We start from the raw sequence: 20,620 nt of genomic DNA on the forward strand, positions 1-20,620 counted from the left end.
GCTGGTCGTGTCGTTTCATGGCAAGAACATTTCTGAACTGACAGCCAGACTACTACGACCACTAGGACTCATAACAGCACACAAACCAGTCTCAGACAACAACTCACTAGGACAAAGGACCCGATACCCAGCATGAGCAAAACCAACGTAGCGTACAAAATCCCATGAAAGGACTGCACAAAACACTACATAGGACAAACAGGAAGACAGCTAATGATCCATATCCATGAACACCAACTAGCCACGAATAGTTCTGAGTAACTGAGCATTGGGAAAGACATTGGAATAAACATGCTTTTTTATTAATTTTGCAGTTTAGAAATGTGGCAGCCAGCAGAGAAAAGCACATGGGCTGCATCAGTTCAAGATGGTGATTCAGGTAGAGCTCTCACATTCTATGAATATGGTTAGTTTGGTTTTCTAATGTAAATAGTGATCTTCAGGCTTTAGTTTCTTGAGAGCTTTGTTGGTCTTGGCTGACTCTTCTATTTGTGTGTCCAAGTACCCACAATGAGCTCAATATTTCTAGCCAGCATAGAGTATCTTGTGACTCTTGTGCAAAACATGAGGAGGGGGCTGTGGCTGTGATGTCATTCTGAGGCAAGAGTGTTGAACTAATCCATGAATAATGGTCACTCTGACCAAATATTGCCTTGAAACTGAATCTAGTCCTTAGGAAGGAAAGAGAGAAAAGGAGATAGAATAAATGTTAAGGATGGAGGAGTCAGACACAAACGGGTGATCGAGGCAAAGTTTGAAATGACCGTACCTAACCTGAACATTTCTATAATACTGTAGCCAATCATAAATGATTATAAATTCTTGAACACACCCTGGTAGCTTACCTTTCCAATCATGTCTGCAGCCAAGAGGTAATTTTCATCCTGTAAGAGCTGGATGGAAGTCACAGCAGAGTTTTGGGAGATTGTTGTACCTGCCCAACTCAGGGCTTTTGCCATTCGCTGTCTGATGTCTAGGCTGAAAATCTCTCCTGATCGACAGCCATTATACAACACAGGGGCCTGCAGAAACATTGCACATTCAGAATTCTTGGTACACCTGCAGATGTGACTTTGAACTCTTATCATTCAGAAAAATCAATCCTAAAACCTCTTGTCTAAAAAGCTCCGTTTGGCTAAATTATTACAGTTTTATTTTCAACGCAATCACACTGGATCAAGACAAAAAGTATCAAAAACTGCCAATACTTCGATGCATGATTAGACAGAGGAATATCCTCAGAACTTGGATGCTGGAAGAACTGACAATTTCATGCAGAAAACAACATAGCTAAAGCAAGATATCATAAATAAAATGACTGATCAGATACTGTGTCTTCCTAGTTATGATAGGTGAATGTCACACTCCATCAAATAGTTGTGCACACTGGAAAAACAAAAAGTGCCTCAATTAACTTCCAATCAAAAAAGTTACAAGCAATCCTGGAGTGGTCCCTAGGGACCAGACACTGAACTGGACGAGCCACACAAATAAGCGTAGGAATCCTGCAGTGAGTAACAAAACCGCCTGACTCTCCAGGGCCTGTCCACTAACCATAAAGCACAAGCGTGGAGTGCGGTGGAATATTCTCCACTTCCCTGCTTGTGTGCAGCTCCAACAACACTCCTGAAGCTTGACACTATTCGGGACAAAGCAGCCCACCTCACTGATGCTCAGTAGCAATGGTGTGTACCACCGTTAAGATGCACTGCAGTAGTCCACCCATGCTCCTTTAGCATTAACTTCCAAACCCAGAAGGGACCTCTACTGGCTAGAACAAAGGGTGCTGACAGAGGTAAACAACTGCCCCAAAAAACAAAATCACACATCACCCTGACTTGGAACTAAATTCACCGCAATTCCCTTAATCCCCTGTGAGCGTAGCTACACCTACAAGGCCTCAGCAGATCCAGAAAATAGCTCAGCAATATCTTGGAAAAGAAAAGGATAACAAATACTGGACGAGCCAGTGTTGCTCTCATCTCAATATCACAAAATAATGCCACAGCTAACTGGTGGGAGAGAAAATAACAGAAGGACTTTGAACCATGTAAAAACTGGGATTGAGCAATTCCAAACGCACAAATGCTAGGACAAGAAAAAAAGTGCCAAAAATCCAGAACATATCCTTTGTCAGAATAAGACAACTTTAAAACAATATTAACGCGTTGCTTCACTTTATACAAACTTCTTGGTCTGTTTCATAACTCCTTTTCACTCAGAGAAAACTCAGTATTTTAAATCCTTGCTTACCCTATGAGCAAACTGCTGAGCAAGAACACTGCTGTTTGTGTAGAATATCTGTTTTTGACCTGTTACGGCATCGGTCACACAGACACAGTTCAACAAACCTAGAAAACATAATGCAAAACAAATAATTGTGACTTACCTGGTGAAGATTCAAAAGCCTGCCTTCTAAAACCGACACAGCATGTTTTGAAGTCTATGGACAAGATTGTTGCTATACCAGGTTTGGGTGACAAGAAGAAATAGAGTATATGTCATGCCAATGAGAAGCTACTGAAATTGTGGCACAGTTTGTATCATTCTATCATTACATTACTAATAAGTGGACTAATGATCTGAAAAATTAGTCTTGGTGGCCCCCAATGCTCACAGGTTGCTGTGCAGGTTTGATCCCAATTTGTTTTTTCAAAAAACTCAACAAAACCAAACTACAGCAGTGCCTCGACTTACGAACTTAATCCATTCCGGGACCCGGTTCATGAACTAAAAAGTTCGCGAACTGAATCAATTTTCCCCACTGTTCAGATATTTCCGGAGTCTTTTATCTCTTTTGTCTCTTGGAGGTTGGTGATGCCACAAGAAAACGATCCAGAGAAACTTGTTTTTTTCTTTGTTGCAGAATTTTCTGAAAATGGGACATCCCATTGTCATTTAAAATGTTCACCTTCGCTCGTATCGTGAATTTCGTACGTACATTGAAGCAAAATTTTACGTACAATCCTGTTCGTAAACCGATTTGTTCGTGAACGGGGTCATTCGTATGTCGAGGCGCTACTCTAGGTTACAATCACTTGTAGTGGACTGGGTGGATGGATGGGTAACTTCCTTCCAGCTGAATACTAACATTATTTCATGACTAGTGGGTTAACATGGACTCGATTTCGCTTCAATATTTCAAGATCAAGGAATACAAACAATATCCTCAAGATGTCTCAAAGTGAATCATAACCTATTCGTCTTTTATGTTGATCCATTCTAGGAGCAACCATGAAATCTAAAGTGATAAGAACCATGGGAAACAGGAGCAGTGTGTCAATATGCCCTTCAGAGCTGCATCATGCAACAAAGATCATGACTGACCTTTCTTCACACCAGTTTCCAGGCTGTCCCCAGAACCCTTCACTTCTTTACCTGTCAAAAATCTGTTCATCTCACTCTGAATATACTAATGACCCCACCTCCATGGAACAGACTAGCAATCCTCAGAGAAGACGGCCCTTCCTGTCTGCAGGTGAAATAACATAACTCTGATCTTGAAACTGTGTATCCTGTTCCAGAATCCCTTACGAGAAACAGCCTCTCAACATCCACTCAATGAAACTCTCTGATCTTATGTTTCAATAATATCACATCTCAATGAGTACAGGCCCAACATGTTAGTACATTTCTATGACTCTATGTTTAACCACTCCTTCTAAGAATACTTGTAGAGGACATTAATGAGGCCACTTTTGGAGAAGAGTGAACAGTTCTGGTCACCCTGCTGTAGGAAGGATATTATCAAATAATGCAGAAAAGACTTACAGGGATGTTATGAGGACTGGAGAGTTTAAATTATAAGGAGAGGCTGGATAGGCTGCAATTTTTTTTGGAGGTTTATAAAATTACGACGGGCATAGATAAGGTGAATCGCAAAGGTCTGTTTTTTCCTCTACGATAGAGGAATTCAAAACAACAGGGCATGTGTTTAAGGTGAGAGGAGACAGACTTAAAAAGGAACCAGAGGGACAACTTTTTCTACACAGAGTTTGGTTCATATGTGGAATAACCTGCCAGAGAGTGGTAGTTGAAGTTCCAGTTAGAACACTTAAAAAACAAATTTGGACTGGTACACAAATAGGAAAGGTATACAGGGATATGGGCCAAATGAAAGCAAATGGGACTAGTTTAGTTTGGGAAATTTGGTCAGCATGGATAAATTGGACTGAAGACTACAGACTGTGGTATACAACCCTAGGACATCATGGTCCCACAAACACCAGATAAGATACATAATTGAGTTGCTTTTCTGCTGACATTAGTTGTGAGGAGGATGGGGCATGTTGGCCAAGGGAAACACTTCTTCAAACAACAACACTATCCATGTTAGATGCCCCAGAATGCTCAAGCTTCTCTCTCTACCGCAGCAAGCAAATGTAGCACCAAGCTAAATCTAAAAGTTGACCAATGTTCACTTGACAGTCAAATTAAAACAAATTTCTCTCACTATTTAACAACTTACCTCAATAATCCTCCCTTTCTATTAAAGGACCCGACTAAGACTCTGTGATGCGGTAAGGCTTTGAGTATCTCATTATCTATCTTTCCCATACTTGGCTATGTTACTGAGGAGGATTCACAGCTGAGCTGAATCCTGTTCCTCTTAGATTTCCACATGCAGGACCAGCAGAATGGGATGTGAGTAATACAAGGATTTAGAGGTTAATTATAATATCTCTACTCGCCTGCTTCTCAGTAACTCAGCACAGAACAAATTAAAACGTACACATGTGCTGAAAAGTGAAGCACAGTAAACCAACTGAATACAAACATTATTCTGGAAAACTTAGTCAATTCTCTTAATTTTCAGATGCAAACTTCTTAAGATGCAAAACCACTGACTTGAACCAAAGTAAAATGATTACAACACACAAGGAAATACAGCTTTATGTTGTCAAATACTAAGAGGAGCTGGTTCACGAGTAATTTGTTGACTTTACCTGTACTGAAGCATTTATCAGCTTGTGGATTGAAGCACCAGGCACAGGACCAGACCGTTGAACTCCTAAAGTTACACAGCATACTCAGGTGATCTGCTGTAGATGTCATAAAACAGCAGGTTGTATTATGATATTAAAAACATTCTATAGCTGATTTCTGTTCTAACTAGCAACGTGCAACGAATCGTCAAGGCTCCGATTCATTTGTAGCATTCTTAGCCAAAAGATAAACTTTGCTACGAAGGAAATGCAACAGGATCTGTATGAAAGCAGGTGAACTCTCTAAACCCTGTGGCAAATGAGTTATTTTTGATCATGATAAGGAAGGGTACAGCACAGATGTTGAGTAGTCTTGTTTGACAGAAAAGCACAAAACAAAACCATCTGCACCCCCGACCACCACCGTATGTCCGTAACTTAAAAATTATTTTCTCCGAGCAATCAAGCTCAGCATGGTACGAGGGTGTGCATATAGAAATCCATGATGTATGCTACGCAAGATCAAATAGTAGGTTGATTCAAATGGAATCAGCCAGTTGCTGGTGAGGCTTCCAAAATCACCACTACATTTAAAGCAGGGAAATCCAGTTATTTTTCCAGGAAACCCTGCAGCCTTCTTGAAGTGACCTTATTAATGACCTTTTTCAGAAAGGTGATTTGAGGCAATTAATTCGAAGGAACAGCAGTCAAGCATGTAGCTCAACAGGGGAATCACTAGCTTTGTAAGTGAACAGATCCTGCATTATATGGTTTAATATGACACTTATAAAGCAGGGTATCATATAACTTACTGTATGCAGTACTATAGGAGATATGTAGGAAAAAACTGGCCATATCATTTTATCATTTGAAATACATTCATCCTTATTTGCAGTCACCAAATTAGATTTCTATGAGTATAAAATGAGGAAGGTGGCAAAAGAGGGAGAGATCTGGCATTGTTAGTCAAGGACAATATTACGGTGGTAGAAAGGACGTTTGATAAGGACTTGCTTACTGAGGTAGTATGGGCTGAGGTTAGAAACAGGAGAGGAGAGATAACCCTGTTGGGGGTTTTCTATAGGCCTCCAAACAGTTCCAGAGATATAGAGGAAAGGATTGTAGAGATGGATTCTGGATAGGAGTGAGAGTAACAGGGTTGTTGTTATGGGGAACTTTAACTTTCTAAACATTGACTGGAAACACTATAGTTTGAGTACTGTAGATGGGTCAGTTTTTGTCCAGTGCGTGCAGGAGGGTTTCCTGACACAGTATGTAGACAAGCCAACAAGGGGCGAGGCCACATTTGATTTTGTACCGGGTAATGAAACGGGCCAGGTGTTAGATTTGGAGCTAGGTGAGCACTTTGGTGATAGTGACCACAATTCGGTTATATTTACTGTGGTAGGTATGTACCACAGGGCAAGAGTTATAGCTGGGGGAAAGACAATTATGATGCGATGAGGCAAGACTTAGAATGCATAGGATGGGGAAGGAAACTGCAGGGGATCAGGCACAATTGAAACATGGAGCGAGAACAGCTACTGTGTGTCCTTGACGCATTATGTACTTGTCAGGCAGGGAGGAAGTGGTTGAGTGAGGGAGCCACGGTTTACTAAAGAAGTTGAATCTCTTGCCAAGAGGAAGAAGGCAGCTTATGTTAGGATGAGACGTGAAGCTCAGTTAGGACGCTTGAGAGTTACAAGTTAGCCAGGAAAGACCTAAAGAGAGAGCTAAGAGAGAGCCAGGAGGGGACATGAGAAGTAGGATCAAGGAAAACCCTAAAGCTTTCTATCGGTATGTCAGGAATAAATGAATGACCATAGTAAGATTAGGGCCAATTAAGGATAGTAGTGTGAAGTTGTGCATGAAGTCTGAGGAGATAGGAGAGGCGCTAAATCAATATTTTTCGTCAGTATTTACACTGAAAAAAGACAATGTTGTCGAGGAGAATACAGAGATACAGGATATTAGACTAGACAGGATTGAGGTTCACAAGGAGGTGTTAGCAATTCTGGAAAGTGTGAAAATAGTTAAGTTCCCTGTGATTTCTCCTAGGAGTCTCTGAAAAGTTAGGGAGGAGATTGCAGAACCTTTGGCTTTGGTCTTTATGTCGGCATTATCCACAGGAATACTGCCAGAAGACTAGAGAACGACAAATGTTGTCCCCTTGTTCAAGAAGGGTAATAGAGACAATCCTGGCCATTATAGACCAGTGAGTCTTAATTCAGTAAAGTGTTGGAAAGGATTAAGAGTAAGGATTTATAATAATCCAGAAAGAAATAATTTGATTAGGGATAGTCAAGACAGTTTGGTGAAGGGTAGGTTGTGCCTCACAAACCTTATTGAGTTCTTTGAGAAGGTGACCAAACAGGTAGAGGAGGGTAAAGCGGTTGATGTGGTGTATTGGGATTTCAGTAAGGCGTTTGAGATAATGTTCCCCGCGGTAGGCTATTGCAGAAAACACAGGAGGCATGGGATTGAGGGTGATTGAGCTGTTTGGATCAGAGATTGGGTAGCTGAAAGAAGACTGAGGGTGGTGGTTGATGGGAAATGTTCATCCTGGAGTTCAGTTACTAGTGGAGCACCGAAGGATCCATTTTGGGGCCACTGCTGTTTGTCATTTTTGTAAGTGACCTGGATGAGGGCATAGAAAGATGGGTTAGTAAATTTGCGGATGACACGAAGGTCGATGGAGTTGTGGATAATGCAGAAGGAAGTTGCAGGTTACAGAGGGGCATAGATAAGCTGCAGAGCTGGGCTGAGAGAGAGCAAATAGAGTTTAATATGGAAAGGTGTGAGGTGATTCACTTTGGAAGGAGTAACAGGAATACAGAGTACTGGGCTAATGGCAAGATTCTTGGTAGTATAGATGAGCAGAGAGATCTCAGTGTCCATGTACATAGATCCCTGAAAGTTGCCGTCCAGGTTGATAGGGTTGTTAAGGCCACGTACGGTGTGTTAGCTTTTATTGGCAGAGAGATTCAATTTCTGAGGCATGAGGTCATGCTGCAGTTGTACAAAACTCTGGTGCAGCCTCACTTGGAGCATTGTGTACAGTTCTGGTTGCCGCATTATAGAAAGGATGTGACAGCATTGGAAAGGGTGCAGAGGACATTTACCAGGATGTTGCTTGGAATGGAAGGAAGGTCTTATGCGGAAAGGCTGACGGACTTGAGGCTGTTTTTGTTAGAGAGAAGAAGGTTGAGAGGTGACTTAATTGAGACATACAAGATAATCAGAGGGTTAGATAGGGTGGACAGTGAGAGCCTTTTTCCTTGGATGGTGAGTGATAGCTTGAGGGGACATAGCTTTAAATTGAGAGGTGATAGATATAGGACAGATGTCAGAGGTAGTTTCTTTAGTCAGACAGTAGTAAGGGCATGGAACACCCTGCCTGCATCAGTAGTTGTGAACTTTATGGGCATTTAAATGGTCATTGGATAAACATTGGGATGAAAGTGGAATAGTGTTGGTTCGATAGACTTCAGATTAGTTTCACAGGTCGATGCAACCTGTGAAAGGGCCTGAGCTGTGCTGTAATGTTCTATGACAGGCAACTCAATTACTAGTGTTCTTCTTTACTAAGACATGACAACTTTAAGAGATATAATGAAGACGTTTTAGCAGATTATCTATTCTTGCTCTGAGACTCTCCTGGACTGAAAGATGGTTTAAAATATGCACAAGGAACAATATGCAAAGACTAGAAAAAAAAAGGAAAGGCTTAGAGAAATAAAACCAGTCATTTTCAATGACAGTACTGAAGAAACACAAAAGTTAGAGATGGCACATACACTCAGGAAAATATCAGACCCTGTAGTAATGTGTAGATTTCATAGAAATGGTGCATGCTTTTAGTATAGGATAAGAACTACCAGGCTCTCTGACCAGATGTTTTGGTTTGGAGCAGCACTTGCAAGAAATTTTCAGTTAAAAGACTGCAGGCCCAAGCTGCCGGGGTCTTCCTTGTATTCAATTAAAAGACTGGAACATTGGGAGCTGCCGGTCTCGGACTACTAACCAGTTTTTTGTGCAAGCGACAGTCCACATGGAAAACTTACAACAATCAGCTGTAACATTTCACATCAGCATTTGTCAACAAACATACTTACATGACACCAGAAAACAACCCAAACTACTATATTAACGATTTGGAGGTGGACTGGGGTGAACAAAGTCAAAACTCACAACACCAGGTTATAGTCCAACAGGTTTGTTTGGAAGCACTGGCTTTCAGAGTGCTGCTCCTTCATCAGGAGCAACCACCTAGTGCTTCCAAATAAACCTGCTGGACTATAACCTGGTGTTGTGAGATTTTTAACTTACTATATTAACAAATGATTGCAGCATCAAAATGGAGCTCTTTCTGGTTTGTACCCATTTCAGCAATTCTGATGGTGCAGGCACACTCATATTGATTTACTTCCACATCCTTGTTTCCTTTATTGTTTCATGGGATGTGGATGTCACTGAGAAAGCCAGCATTTTTTGACCATTCCTAGTTGTCCTTGAACTGAATGTCTTGCTAAGCTATTCCATATGACCTTATTCTAGAAAGTACGTTACATATTAAACTGGCAAACTGGCTGAATTAAGTTTCTCCCCCAACTCATGTCGTGATATATGTCTCTACACTGGTATCACAACCTCCAGGGACATTATATTCGATTTATACACTGCTATGCAGGCATTTGTTCACTAACTGGGGAGAAGGTACAGAAGCCTGAACACACGCACCAGCCGGTTTTCAAACAGTTTTTACCTTAATGTTGCTAGAATACTGAATGGAGTCACAAACACTTAACATTCGCCTGTACCTGTGTTGTTGTTTTTACCGCTGTTACCTATTATTTACGTATCTATGCTATTTAACTCTGTGATCTGCCTGTCTTGCTCGCAAGACAAAGCGTTTCACAGTACCTCGGTACAGGTCCGATCCGGTTCATGTAGAGGTACAGCTACAGGGCCCAGTCCGACCCAGCCCGCTCCGGTCCAGTCCAGTCCAGTCCAATCTATTCTAGTCCAGTCCAGTCCAATCCAATCCAGTCCAAGGCTACTTGCTACTACACTCCCATATACATTCCATTCAAATCTGTTGTTTTGTTGCTGGTTTTTCAGTTGATATTTCAATATTAGGAAGCTAGACTGGAAACCTGAACCATAAATTTCAGCTTTACCAACAAATAGATACACACGCAGATCCCATCAATCAAGCTCCAATAAACAGCAAATATAATTCTGTGGAGGCAGCATTATCCAATGCTTTGGTTCAAACGGTGAATCAAAATTAATTTCAAAATGTCTTCAGAGGAAGTCAAACTACAGTATGACGCTGGTTTGATAGATTATGACACTTGTCACACATCCTCTTATTCAGACAGTGTGCAGTCCACCCAAATTAAAAAAAAAGGTGGAGAATAAGTTGTCGAGAAATACAGTTTTCATAAAAATCCAAACTTTATGATATTAACAATAGATAAATACCGATACAATCCCTACCAGGATTTGAGTCACTGAAGATTGAAGTTGGAAGTAGGCTAATACATCCCGGTACGTCCGCATTGCCAGAAAGGCAAAGCCTAGCATGGTATAGTTTAAGGAAAATTATATATCAATGAACACAAGAGGTTCTATTTACCAATGGAATAACGTAGACTATTAATTTTCAATTTATCACTCTCCACAATACTGCTTTCCTTCTGGCTATCATCATTTCATATTCATGAACACAAAGATAGTCAGCTGACATCAGCAGGCCTTTCCTCAAGGAGCTAATTTTCTTCAGTGAAGGAATGCTTTTATCTGGGTAGACCTCAATAAGTGACTGGTTGGACCATGTTACGACCAAGGGTAGATGTCCCTGTAAACATTATCTCCTTTAACCTCAACAAACATTTTTCAATAAGAAGCATAGGAACAGGAGTAGGCCATTCAGTCCGATAACTGTCTCTACCAATGGCTGATCAAATGCTTCAATAATTTTACCCAATCCCCATAATCAGCAATCAATTGCCTTCTCTAAATATAGAAGGCTGAGATTCCACAGCCCTCTGGAGTAGAGAATTTCAGTCCCACAGGAATTCAATAGCAATAATGCTTTCCAGATAACCAAAGAAATGCTAAGAGTGAGGTTGTTCAGCGTATCTCCTATCAGCTGTGCTCTATCCAAAGGCAGGTTCTTGCCTCAGTTTCTACCCTCTGGCAATTCCAATAATTTCTTTTCATTTTCAAATCATAGAACATTCATTTCCTTTATGGTTTTCCTTGAAATTTCCCTCCATGATATCTCATGCCAGGCCATTTCTTCTTAATATGTGCCCTGCACAGTTAGTGCCTTTTCCCAATAGCAATCAGTCGGAGCAGAATGGGGAGAGGAGACGAGCACAGCAGACTGGGAGTATGAACGGCAGTTGTGAGGTTTCCTGATAAAAACCTGAGGGGCGAGGCCCAGATCAAGCTCGGTTAGAGCAGAAGCGGGAGAGCAGCAGAATCCCACTGAATCCCAGACCTCCTGAGGAGGATGTCAGGGTTCAAAAATGTGATGCAGGGTAAGTGGAAGCAGCTAACTGGGTGATTACGGTTGGATTAAAAATTAAATCCAATGGGTCTGTGAGCCTATTCACTGGGCAGCAGAAGTTTCGGACCGTGAGCCTGTGAGACAGCAGCATGTTGAGAGATAAAAATAAAGTTTAAAAGTTTTTTTTAAACATCATTCTGATCATGCTGACTGGCCACTTGGGATCCAGCTTTAGGTACCAAGAGGGTTATATCTAAGGTTTATTTTTGTAGTTTGTTAGAAAGAGAGAGAGACAGAGACAGAGAGAGAGAGAAAAAGAAAGAGAGAAAAGATCTGCTGAGTATTGGAAGGGTTGAGTAACTGGCTTCTAGTTTATTGTTTGGATTGGTAATTGATAAAGTTCACACTAGCAGGACTTGGCCCTATGGAATGCACCTCCTGTAATCTGTGGAAAATCAGGGATACTTCCAGTGACCAAAGAGGCAGAAAGTGTGTTCAGCTCTTGGTTTGCTGCATGAAGCTGCAGATGGACTCACTATGGAGCATACATAACAGAACAGAAAATATTAACTTATTATCACTAGTACTTTTACAAAAACATACAATATAAAGTGTTCTAAGTCACCATATCCGGCACCAATTCAGAATGCCATGGATAGCAGATTTAGCAAGCTGGTCACATCAGCAGCAAGGGCTACACAGACAGAAAATAGTTGAGTGACTGCCAGGAAAGACAAGTAGCCGGGGCAGATAGTGCAAGAGTTCCTTGTGATTATCCCCCTTTCAACCAACATTTAATACTGTTTGGTGGAGGCGGAGGGAAAGCAGTAACAGCTTGGTTTGTAGCACCACAGTTTGCTTCATTGAACAACTGGGGAGGAAAATGAATGGAAGAGCTCTACTACAGGGGACTCGAGTGTAAGGGGAACCGACAGGGGGTGCTGTGGCAGCAAATGAGACTCTTGAATGGAGTTTTGAAGAAAGGTTATTGAATACGAAACATTAACTGATTTCTCTCCTCAGTTCCTACCAGACCTGCTGAGTTTCTCGAGCTAATTCTGTTTTTATTTCAGATTTCCAGCATTCGCATTTTTGTTCTTAAATGTGCGTTTCGTCCAGGGTCAGGGATGTCTCAGAGTGGCTGCAGAGCACTCTGATGGGGTAGGATGAACAGCCAGCAGTCGTGTTACATGTTGGTACCAACAACATAGGTTCAGAAAAATAATGAGGTCCTGCAGCACAAATTTAGAGAGTTAAATAGTACATTAAAGACGACTGCTAAGGATGTAATCGCTGGATTACTTTCAGTGACACATGCCACTGACTCCATGACAGGAAGATCGATCTGAAGAATATATAACTAAAAGGATGATGTAGGAGGGAGAGCTTTAGATTTTTGGACCATTGGGACAGTTTCTGGGTTACACAGGATCCATACAAGCTGCACCTGAACCAGAATTGACCAGTATCCTTACTGGCAGGTTTGCTGATAGAATTGGGTCAGTTTTAAAGTAATTGCTCCAGACTTTGCAACTACTCACCACCACCACCACTGCCAATACTGCCACCACCACTACCATCGTCAGGAGCAAAGTTCAATCGGACACAGAAGGAATACTATGATAGTCCAGGAGGTACAGGATACATTGGTATGATAAGGCACGAGGGAGGTCTGGGAAACAAAACTGCCTCTATTTTAATGCACAGAGCCTAACTAGTAAGGTGTTGTTCAGCATGTGGAAATATGACATTGTTGCAATTGCTGAGTTGAAGAGCAGGACTAGCTGCTCAAAATTCCAAGGTACAGAAGTTTTAAGGCTTGATTTTGATGGAAAGGATGTAAGAGAAGTGGGGCATTGTATCATTGATAAAGGAGACTACCACTGCAGTAATGAGGGAGGATATCTTAAAAAGCTCTTCAAATGAGGTGTCTGATTAGAGAGCAGAAACAAAAAAAAATTATTTGGCTGGGAATATACTAAACATCTCCCAATAGCCAGAGGGGGATACAGGAGCATATATATGTAGGCAAATCACAAAAGGTACGAGAGGAGTAGGATTACAATAACACTGGTAACGTTAACTGGGATTGCCTTAGTGTGAAAGCATTAGATAGGGTAAAACTTAAAGTGCACCCAAGAGAGCTTTTAATGCCAGTATGTAGACAGTCCAATTAGAGCTGGGGCAGAGCTAGATCTAATCCTAAGGAATGAAGCCAGTCAAGTGGTTGAAGCGTCAGTGGGTGTGCATTTTGCAGATAGTAATTGCAAAGTCATTATGGAATGGGTTAAAGATAGTGCAGAAGTTGTGTCTAAACTTGTGGAAGCTAATTTCAAGATCATTAGACAGGATCTGGCAAATATGGACTGTGAGCAGTTACTTGCGAACAGCTACATTTGGAAAGTGAGAGTCTTTTAAAAGTAATAGAGAATGAGTTCAGGGCTGAAAATGTGTTGCTGGAAAAGCGCAGCAGGTGAGACAGCATCCAAGGAACAGGAGAATCGACGTTTCGGGCATAAGCCCTTCTCCTGAAGAAGGGCTTATGCCCGAAACGTCGATTCTCCTGTTCCTTGGATGCTGCCTGACCTGCTGCACTTTTCCAGCAACACATTTTCAGCTCTGATCTCCAGCATCTGCAGCCCTCACTTTCTCCTCGAAGAATGAGTTCAGGGCCAGCATGTTTCTCTAAGAGTGAAGGGCAGAGGCAGCAAGTCTAGCAAACTCTGGATGTCAAGGGATACCACAAGTTTGATAAGGAAAAAGTGCATTACAAACAGATGAGGCCTTTCAGAAGTATAGTGCATGCAGTGAGGTGCTTAGAAAAGAACTTAGATGGGCAACAAAGGGGCCATGAAATATCTTAGGATAGGTGGTGCTGTTGATGGTGAGAAAGATGGTCTAGTCTGATATTGACCAGCTGGTAAATTGGGCAAATGGGCAATGGCAAATGGAATTTAATTCTGATGCATTTTGAGAAGTCCAACAAGGGAAGGATATACACAATGTATGGTAAGTGCATAGGAAGTACTGAGGAATAAAGGGACTTTGGTGTACAAATTCATAGGTGTTAACACAGGTGCACAAAATAGTGAAAAAGGTCTTAATAAAGAAGGGCAGAGATATCGTAACAAGGAACGCATTACTACTTTATGAAACATTGTTTAGGTCACAGGTGGAATCCTGCCATTCTGATTGCCACACCTTCGGAAGGATGTGATTGCACTGGAGAGGAGTTAAAGGAGGTTCACAAGGATGTTGCCTGGGATGGGAAGTCTCAGTTATGGGGAGAGACAGGATAGGCTGGATTTGTTTTCCCTGGAGCAGAGGATGCTGAGACAGGAAATCTGATTGAGTACACAAATTATGAGAGGTATAGATAGGGTAGATCATGAGATTCTTTTGCCCATTGAAGATGTGTCTAAGACCAAACAGCACCAGTTTAAGGTGAGGAGATAGTTTACAGAGGATCTGAGGAAACATTTTTTTCATCTTAAGGGTGGTAGAAATATGGAACCCACTGCCTGAGGGGGTAGGGGAGGCAGTTACGTGTTTAACAATTAGCAGCAACTGGGCAATCATACTCTACACGAATGGAATAAGTGTAGTTTGGTGTTTGTTGGTTGGCATAGACAAGGTGGGCTAAAGGGCCTATTTCTATGATGTATGACTCTATGACACTACTATCAGTACATTTTTTTACACATTCACTCTCCTCAGCATTTCTTACTCTTTCTGCCCAGACAATCCTTTCCATTCTCTTCCCAACATACATTTTAAAAGCTATTTGGCAAATTGGTCTTCTCTTTCTGTAATATCCAAGTTCTGACATGTACTCAAAACAACACTCAAATCATTCCCCGACATCAAGCTCTCTACAAGCTGCATTTTGTTATTTATTCAGCCTGCTAGTTAGCAACTTTCCCTTTCTCTGACACATTGCTAGCCTCACATTTGTTTGCTTGTAGCAAATTTAAGGTGTGGGCATCATGCTACCAAAAATACTTAAACCTGTTCTAGTTTTTCTCCTTATGCAAATATTTTTGTTTATAGAATTTCCAGACTGTGGAAACAGGCCATTCGGCCCTACAAGTCCACACCAACTCTCTGAACCACATCCCAACCAGACCCATCCCAATATGGTATTCCAGTAACCTTGCATTTCCCATGGCTAATGCACTGAATCTCCACATCCACATCAGAACTCTATGGGTACTTAGAATGGCCAATCCACCTAACTTGCATATTTTTGGACTGTGGAAGGAAACCAGAACACCCAGCAGAAACCCATGCAGACACGGGGAGAACATGCAAATTCCACACAGACAGTCGCCCGAGGCTGGAATTGATCCTGGCTCCCTGGTGTAATGAGGCAGCAGCGCTAACCACTGGGCCACCCGTGGTTTTGAGATATGCATCACTTTGGTTTGTCAATGTTCACCTTCATTTGACTTTCACTTTCATGCATGCTGTTACTGGAGTAGTATCTGTTACAATTTCTTCTCTGCTTGCTACAGTTGGAGGGATATGGGAAAAACTCAGGCAAATGGGAAATTTGGTTTTGGAAACTGCTCAGCATGGACAAGTTGGATCAAAGGGTCTGTTTATGTGCTGTATGACACTATATATGACTGTGCTTTATCATTTGCTAATGCAACTGATGTTATATTCAAACTCCCTCTCTCAATGTTAACAATAGATCCTGTATTCCTAAACATTTCTTTAATCAGTGCTTCTGTTCGGACATTGAAGAGGGTAAGTGATAAACCGTAACCTTGCAGTTATGGTTCAGACTCCCCATTGGCTTCTGTCACTGCCTTTTCCATGTACAGGTTTCTTATAAAGTTATTTATCTTTCCAGTTCACTCTGGCTGTTAGCACTGTGAAGAGCTTAATCTAGGTAACCCAATTAAGCACTTTCCCAAAATCTACAAAACAAATAATGCCTGTCCAAATGCTAAACTGAGTTCACTCAATTATTCTTATAATACTGAGAGCTTCTTTCATTCCCCTTCGACTGTCTGTGTGGAATTTGCATGTTCTCCCCGTGTCTGCATGGGTTTCTGCTGGGTGTTCTGGTTTCCTTCCACAGTCCAAAAATATGCAAGTTAGGTGGATTGGCCATTCTAAGTACCCATAGAGTTCTGATGTGGATGTGGAGATTCAGTGCATTAGCTATGGGAAATGCAAGGTTACTGGAATACCATATTGGGATGGGTCTGGTTGGGATGTGGTTCAGAGAGTTGGTGTGGACTTGTAGGGCCGAATGGCCTGTTTCCACAGTCTGGAAATTCTGTAAACAAAAATATTTGCATAAGGAGAAAAACTAGAACAGGTTTAAGTATTTTTGGTAGCATGATACCCACACCTTAAATTTATTACAAGCAAACAGACCATCTCCCATGTAATTCTACATCTTTCCACTCACTTGGCGGGAATTCTCACCACAGTCTTTGATGCATGGGCAATCAGATTAAATTGTACAAAATGTCAGAGTATCAGCATACTTCAAGTTTCTTCCTCAGGTTGATCATTGTTGTTAGCATAAATTCCTCTAGCAATTCTCCTGATCAGCAAATATCTTTGCACAACTTAATAAACATTGATGCTGCATTCTTTCTGATGTTTTTACATGAATCTTGTCAGTAATCCTGTTTATTGCTGCTCTCCTCTCATGCAGAAGCATCGTTGGCCCAATTAAATTGATGTTAACGTTACTCTTTGTCATCTCAAATCACTTCAGTTTTTTTTGCATTTAGCTCTACAAAATGCTTCTTCCATCTTTTTTTCTCATTTTAGCAGGATTTCTTAATAACAGCTCCCTTTCCTTTTGAGAGTTTTCAGTTCTTTATGCTAGGTGCCACTCAATGACTTTGATTTTGCAGATGTAACATCCACTCTTCCCAACCAATCCAATTCCTCAAGTGTCATCCCACTACTCTTAACCACTATTTTCATTTTTTTTGTTTCTCCGCCTAACTCTTTACTTGGATGTCTGCAATTCAGCTTACATTCTTCTGCGGATAATCCAGAAACTCTGTCCCCATCAAAAAGTGTATAAATCTGTCTCTGCAAATGGTTTCATCTACCAATCTGGCCAAAAGCAGGAGCATTATTTAAACTATTTATTGTCAATCTTCAACTTCAATGGTTGAAGGCTCACTGGACAGCTACTTAAAGAGCTTGTACTCATAGCAAATTCCTTGTTATAGGAGATAACTAAACAAAGCCAAATTAAAGAAAAAACAATCTGTGTTAAGGCCAATGCCTGACAGTAACTCAGAAAATCAGGACACATTGAAAATATCAGAACCAGGTCTAGGCAAATAAGCCATGCAAACTAACAGAGAAGATTTGTGAATTATATTTTCAAGGGTCAACAATATATTTATTGTTGGTCACTTGAATATATATTTGCATGGATACTTTCTCCCTCACGACTAAACTAGGCAAAAATTCACCCTGCTGCAGGGAATATGATTTCCTCAGCCTCTGGTGCTTCACTTTCCACTATTGAAGATGCATGCATGGGCGAGATTGCAGAATAGTTGAGTGCTCCACATATAGATTCAATGCTTATGTTTAAACAAAGCTTAATGTTTTTGGGGAGTCCAGAACTAGAGGGCATAGGTTTAGGGTGAGGGGGGAAAAGATATAAAAGAGACCTAAGGGGCAACTTTTTCACGCAGAGGATGGTATGTGTATGGAATGAGCTGTCAGAGGATGTGGTGGAGGCTGGTACAATTGTAACATTTAAGAGGCCTTTGGATGGGTATATGAATAGGAAGGGTTTGGAGGGATATGTACCGGGTGCTGGCAGGTGGGACTAGATTGGGTTGGGATATCTGGTCGGCATGGACGGGTTGGACCGAAGGGTCTATTTCCATGCTGTACATCTCTATGACTCGATGTGCAAAATAAAAAGATTTGCCCACCTGGATTAAGACAAATCCATCACAAAGAATAGCCACAATAATTCACAAAATTAAAAAAAATCCCAAATGGATTTGTGATGAGAAGACCATATCTAAACACAGAGTTATATGTCTTGAAGAGATCACCAGCTTGGTGGATGGGATGGTGTTGACATAAATTGTTGAAATGGAGTTGCAAAATCAGAGATAATCATGTGACACAATGAAGTAAATGTTTAGAAAGGGCAAGGGAAATTATGGATATATGTTTTGGGGGCATGTGACCAGCACTCCCCGTGGCTCTGGAAAGGGATAATAACTTTTTACCCAAACCATCAATGAAGGTTGTACATCCTCAAGCCAACTGCAAACTTGGAGACACAATAGGCATTAATAAACAAACAAGCGAGGAGGCAAATCATAGAACATAGAACATTCCAGCGCAGTACAGGCCCTTCAGCCCTCGATGTTGCAATGACCTATGAAACCAATCTGAAACCCATTTAACCTACACTATTCCATATGTTTATCCAATGACCATTTAAATGCCCTTAAAGTTGACAAGTCTACTACTGTTGCAGGCAGGGCGTTCCACACCCTTACTACACTCCGAGATCTGTCCTACATCTATCACACTTCAATTTAAAGCTATGTCCCCTCGTGCTCGCCATCACCATCCAAAGAAAAAGGCTCTCCCTGTCCACCCTATCTAACCCTCTGATTATCTTGTATATCACAATTAAGTCACCTCTCAACCTTTTTGTCTCCCATGAAAACAGCCTCAAATACCTCCTCCTTTCCTCTTAAGAACTTCTCTCCACACCAGACAACATTGTCGTAAATCTGCTCTGAACCCTTTAAAAAGCTTCCACACCCTTTCTATAATGCAGTGACCAGAACTGTATGCAATACTCCAAGTGCGGCCGCACCAGCGTTTTGTACAGCTGCAATATGACCTCTTGGCTCTGAAACTCAATCCCTCCAGCAATAAAAGCTAACACACCATATGCCTTCTTAATAACTCTTTCAACCTGGGTGGCAACTTTCAGGGATCTATATACATGGACACCAAGATTTCTCTGCTCATCTACACCACCAAGAATCTTACCATTAGACCAGTACACTTTATTGCTGTTGCTCCTTCCAATGTAAATTACCTCACACTTTTCCGCATTAGCACGGCACAGTGGCTTAGTGGTTAGCACTGCAGCCTCAAAGCACCAGAGTCCCAGGTTCGATTCCAGCCTTGGGATGACTGTCTGAGAGGAGTTTGCACATTCTCCCTGCGTCTGCGTGGGTTTCCTCCTACAGTCCAAAGATGTGCAGGTCAGGTGGATTGGCCAGGCTAAATTGCCCATAGTGCCAGGTGCTTAGTCAGAGGGAAATGGGTCTGGGTGGGTTACTCTTCGGAAGTTTGGTGTGGACTTGTTGGGCCAAAGGGCTTGTTTCCACACTGTAGGGAATCTATATAATCTATCTACCTAAACTCCATTTGCCACCTCTCAGCCCAACTCCGCAGCTTATCAATGTCCCTGCAACATCCTTCGGCACTGTCCACAACTCCACTGACCTTAGTGTCATCCGCAGATTTACTAACCCATCCTTCTACACCCTCATCCAGGTCCAAAACAGATCCCTGCAGTACACCACTAGGAACTGAACTCCGGGATGAATATTTCCCATCAACCACCACTCTGTCTTCTTTCAGCTAGCCAATTTCTGATCCATACAGCAAATTCTCCCTCAATCCCATGCTTCCATATTTTGTGCAATAGCCTCCCATGGGGAACCTTATCAAACACCTTACTGAAATCCATATGCACCACATGAACCACTTTACCCCCATCTACCTGTTTGGTCACCTTCTCAAAAACTTAATAAGGTTTGTGACACATGACCTATGCTTCACAAAACAGTGTTGACTCTATCCCTACTAAAAGTACTTCTTTCTCTATGATTATAAAACCTATCCTCTTATAACCTTTTCCAACACTTTACCCACAACCGACGTAAGGCTCACTGGTCTATAATTACCAGGGTTGTCTCTATTCCACATAGAACATAGAACATAGAAGAATACAGCGCAGTACAGGCCCTTTGGCCCTCGATGTTGCGCCGATCCAAGCCCACCTAACCTATACTAACCCACTATCCTCCATATACCTATCCAATGCCCGCTTAAATGCCCATAAAGAGGGAGAGTCCACCACTGCTACTGGCAGGGCATTCCATGAACTTACGACTCGCTGAGTGAAGAACCTAAC

The 20,620-nt window shown here is 41.6% G+C and overlaps 1 protein-coding gene across 1 annotated transcript in view; it reads right to left on the reverse strand.

The window, feature by feature from the left end:
• Nucleotides 1–20,620, reverse strand: part of LOC122554028 (DDB1- and CUL4-associated factor 4-like) — a 105,106-nt gene that overhangs the window by 12,892 nt on the left and 71,594 nt on the right. The window contains exons 9-12 of the mRNA XM_043698515.1: nt 10,428–10,507; nt 4,947–5,042; nt 2,254–2,351; nt 846–1,022 (exon numbers count right to left, since the gene is read on the reverse strand). Of these exons, the coding sequence (XP_043554450.1) occupies nt 846–1,022; nt 2,254–2,351; nt 4,947–5,042; nt 10,428–10,507 (451 nt within the window). The remainder of the gene's footprint in view (nt 1–845; nt 1,023–2,253; nt 2,352–4,946; nt 5,043–10,427; nt 10,508–20,620) is intronic.

Source organism: Chiloscyllium plagiosum, chromosome 10 (genome assembly GCF_004010195.1).
Source record: "Chiloscyllium plagiosum isolate BGI_BamShark_2017 chromosome 10, ASM401019v2, whole genome shotgun sequence".
In the NCBI taxonomy this organism is placed as follows: Eukaryota; Metazoa; Chordata; class Chondrichthyes; order Orectolobiformes; family Hemiscylliidae; genus Chiloscyllium; species Chiloscyllium plagiosum.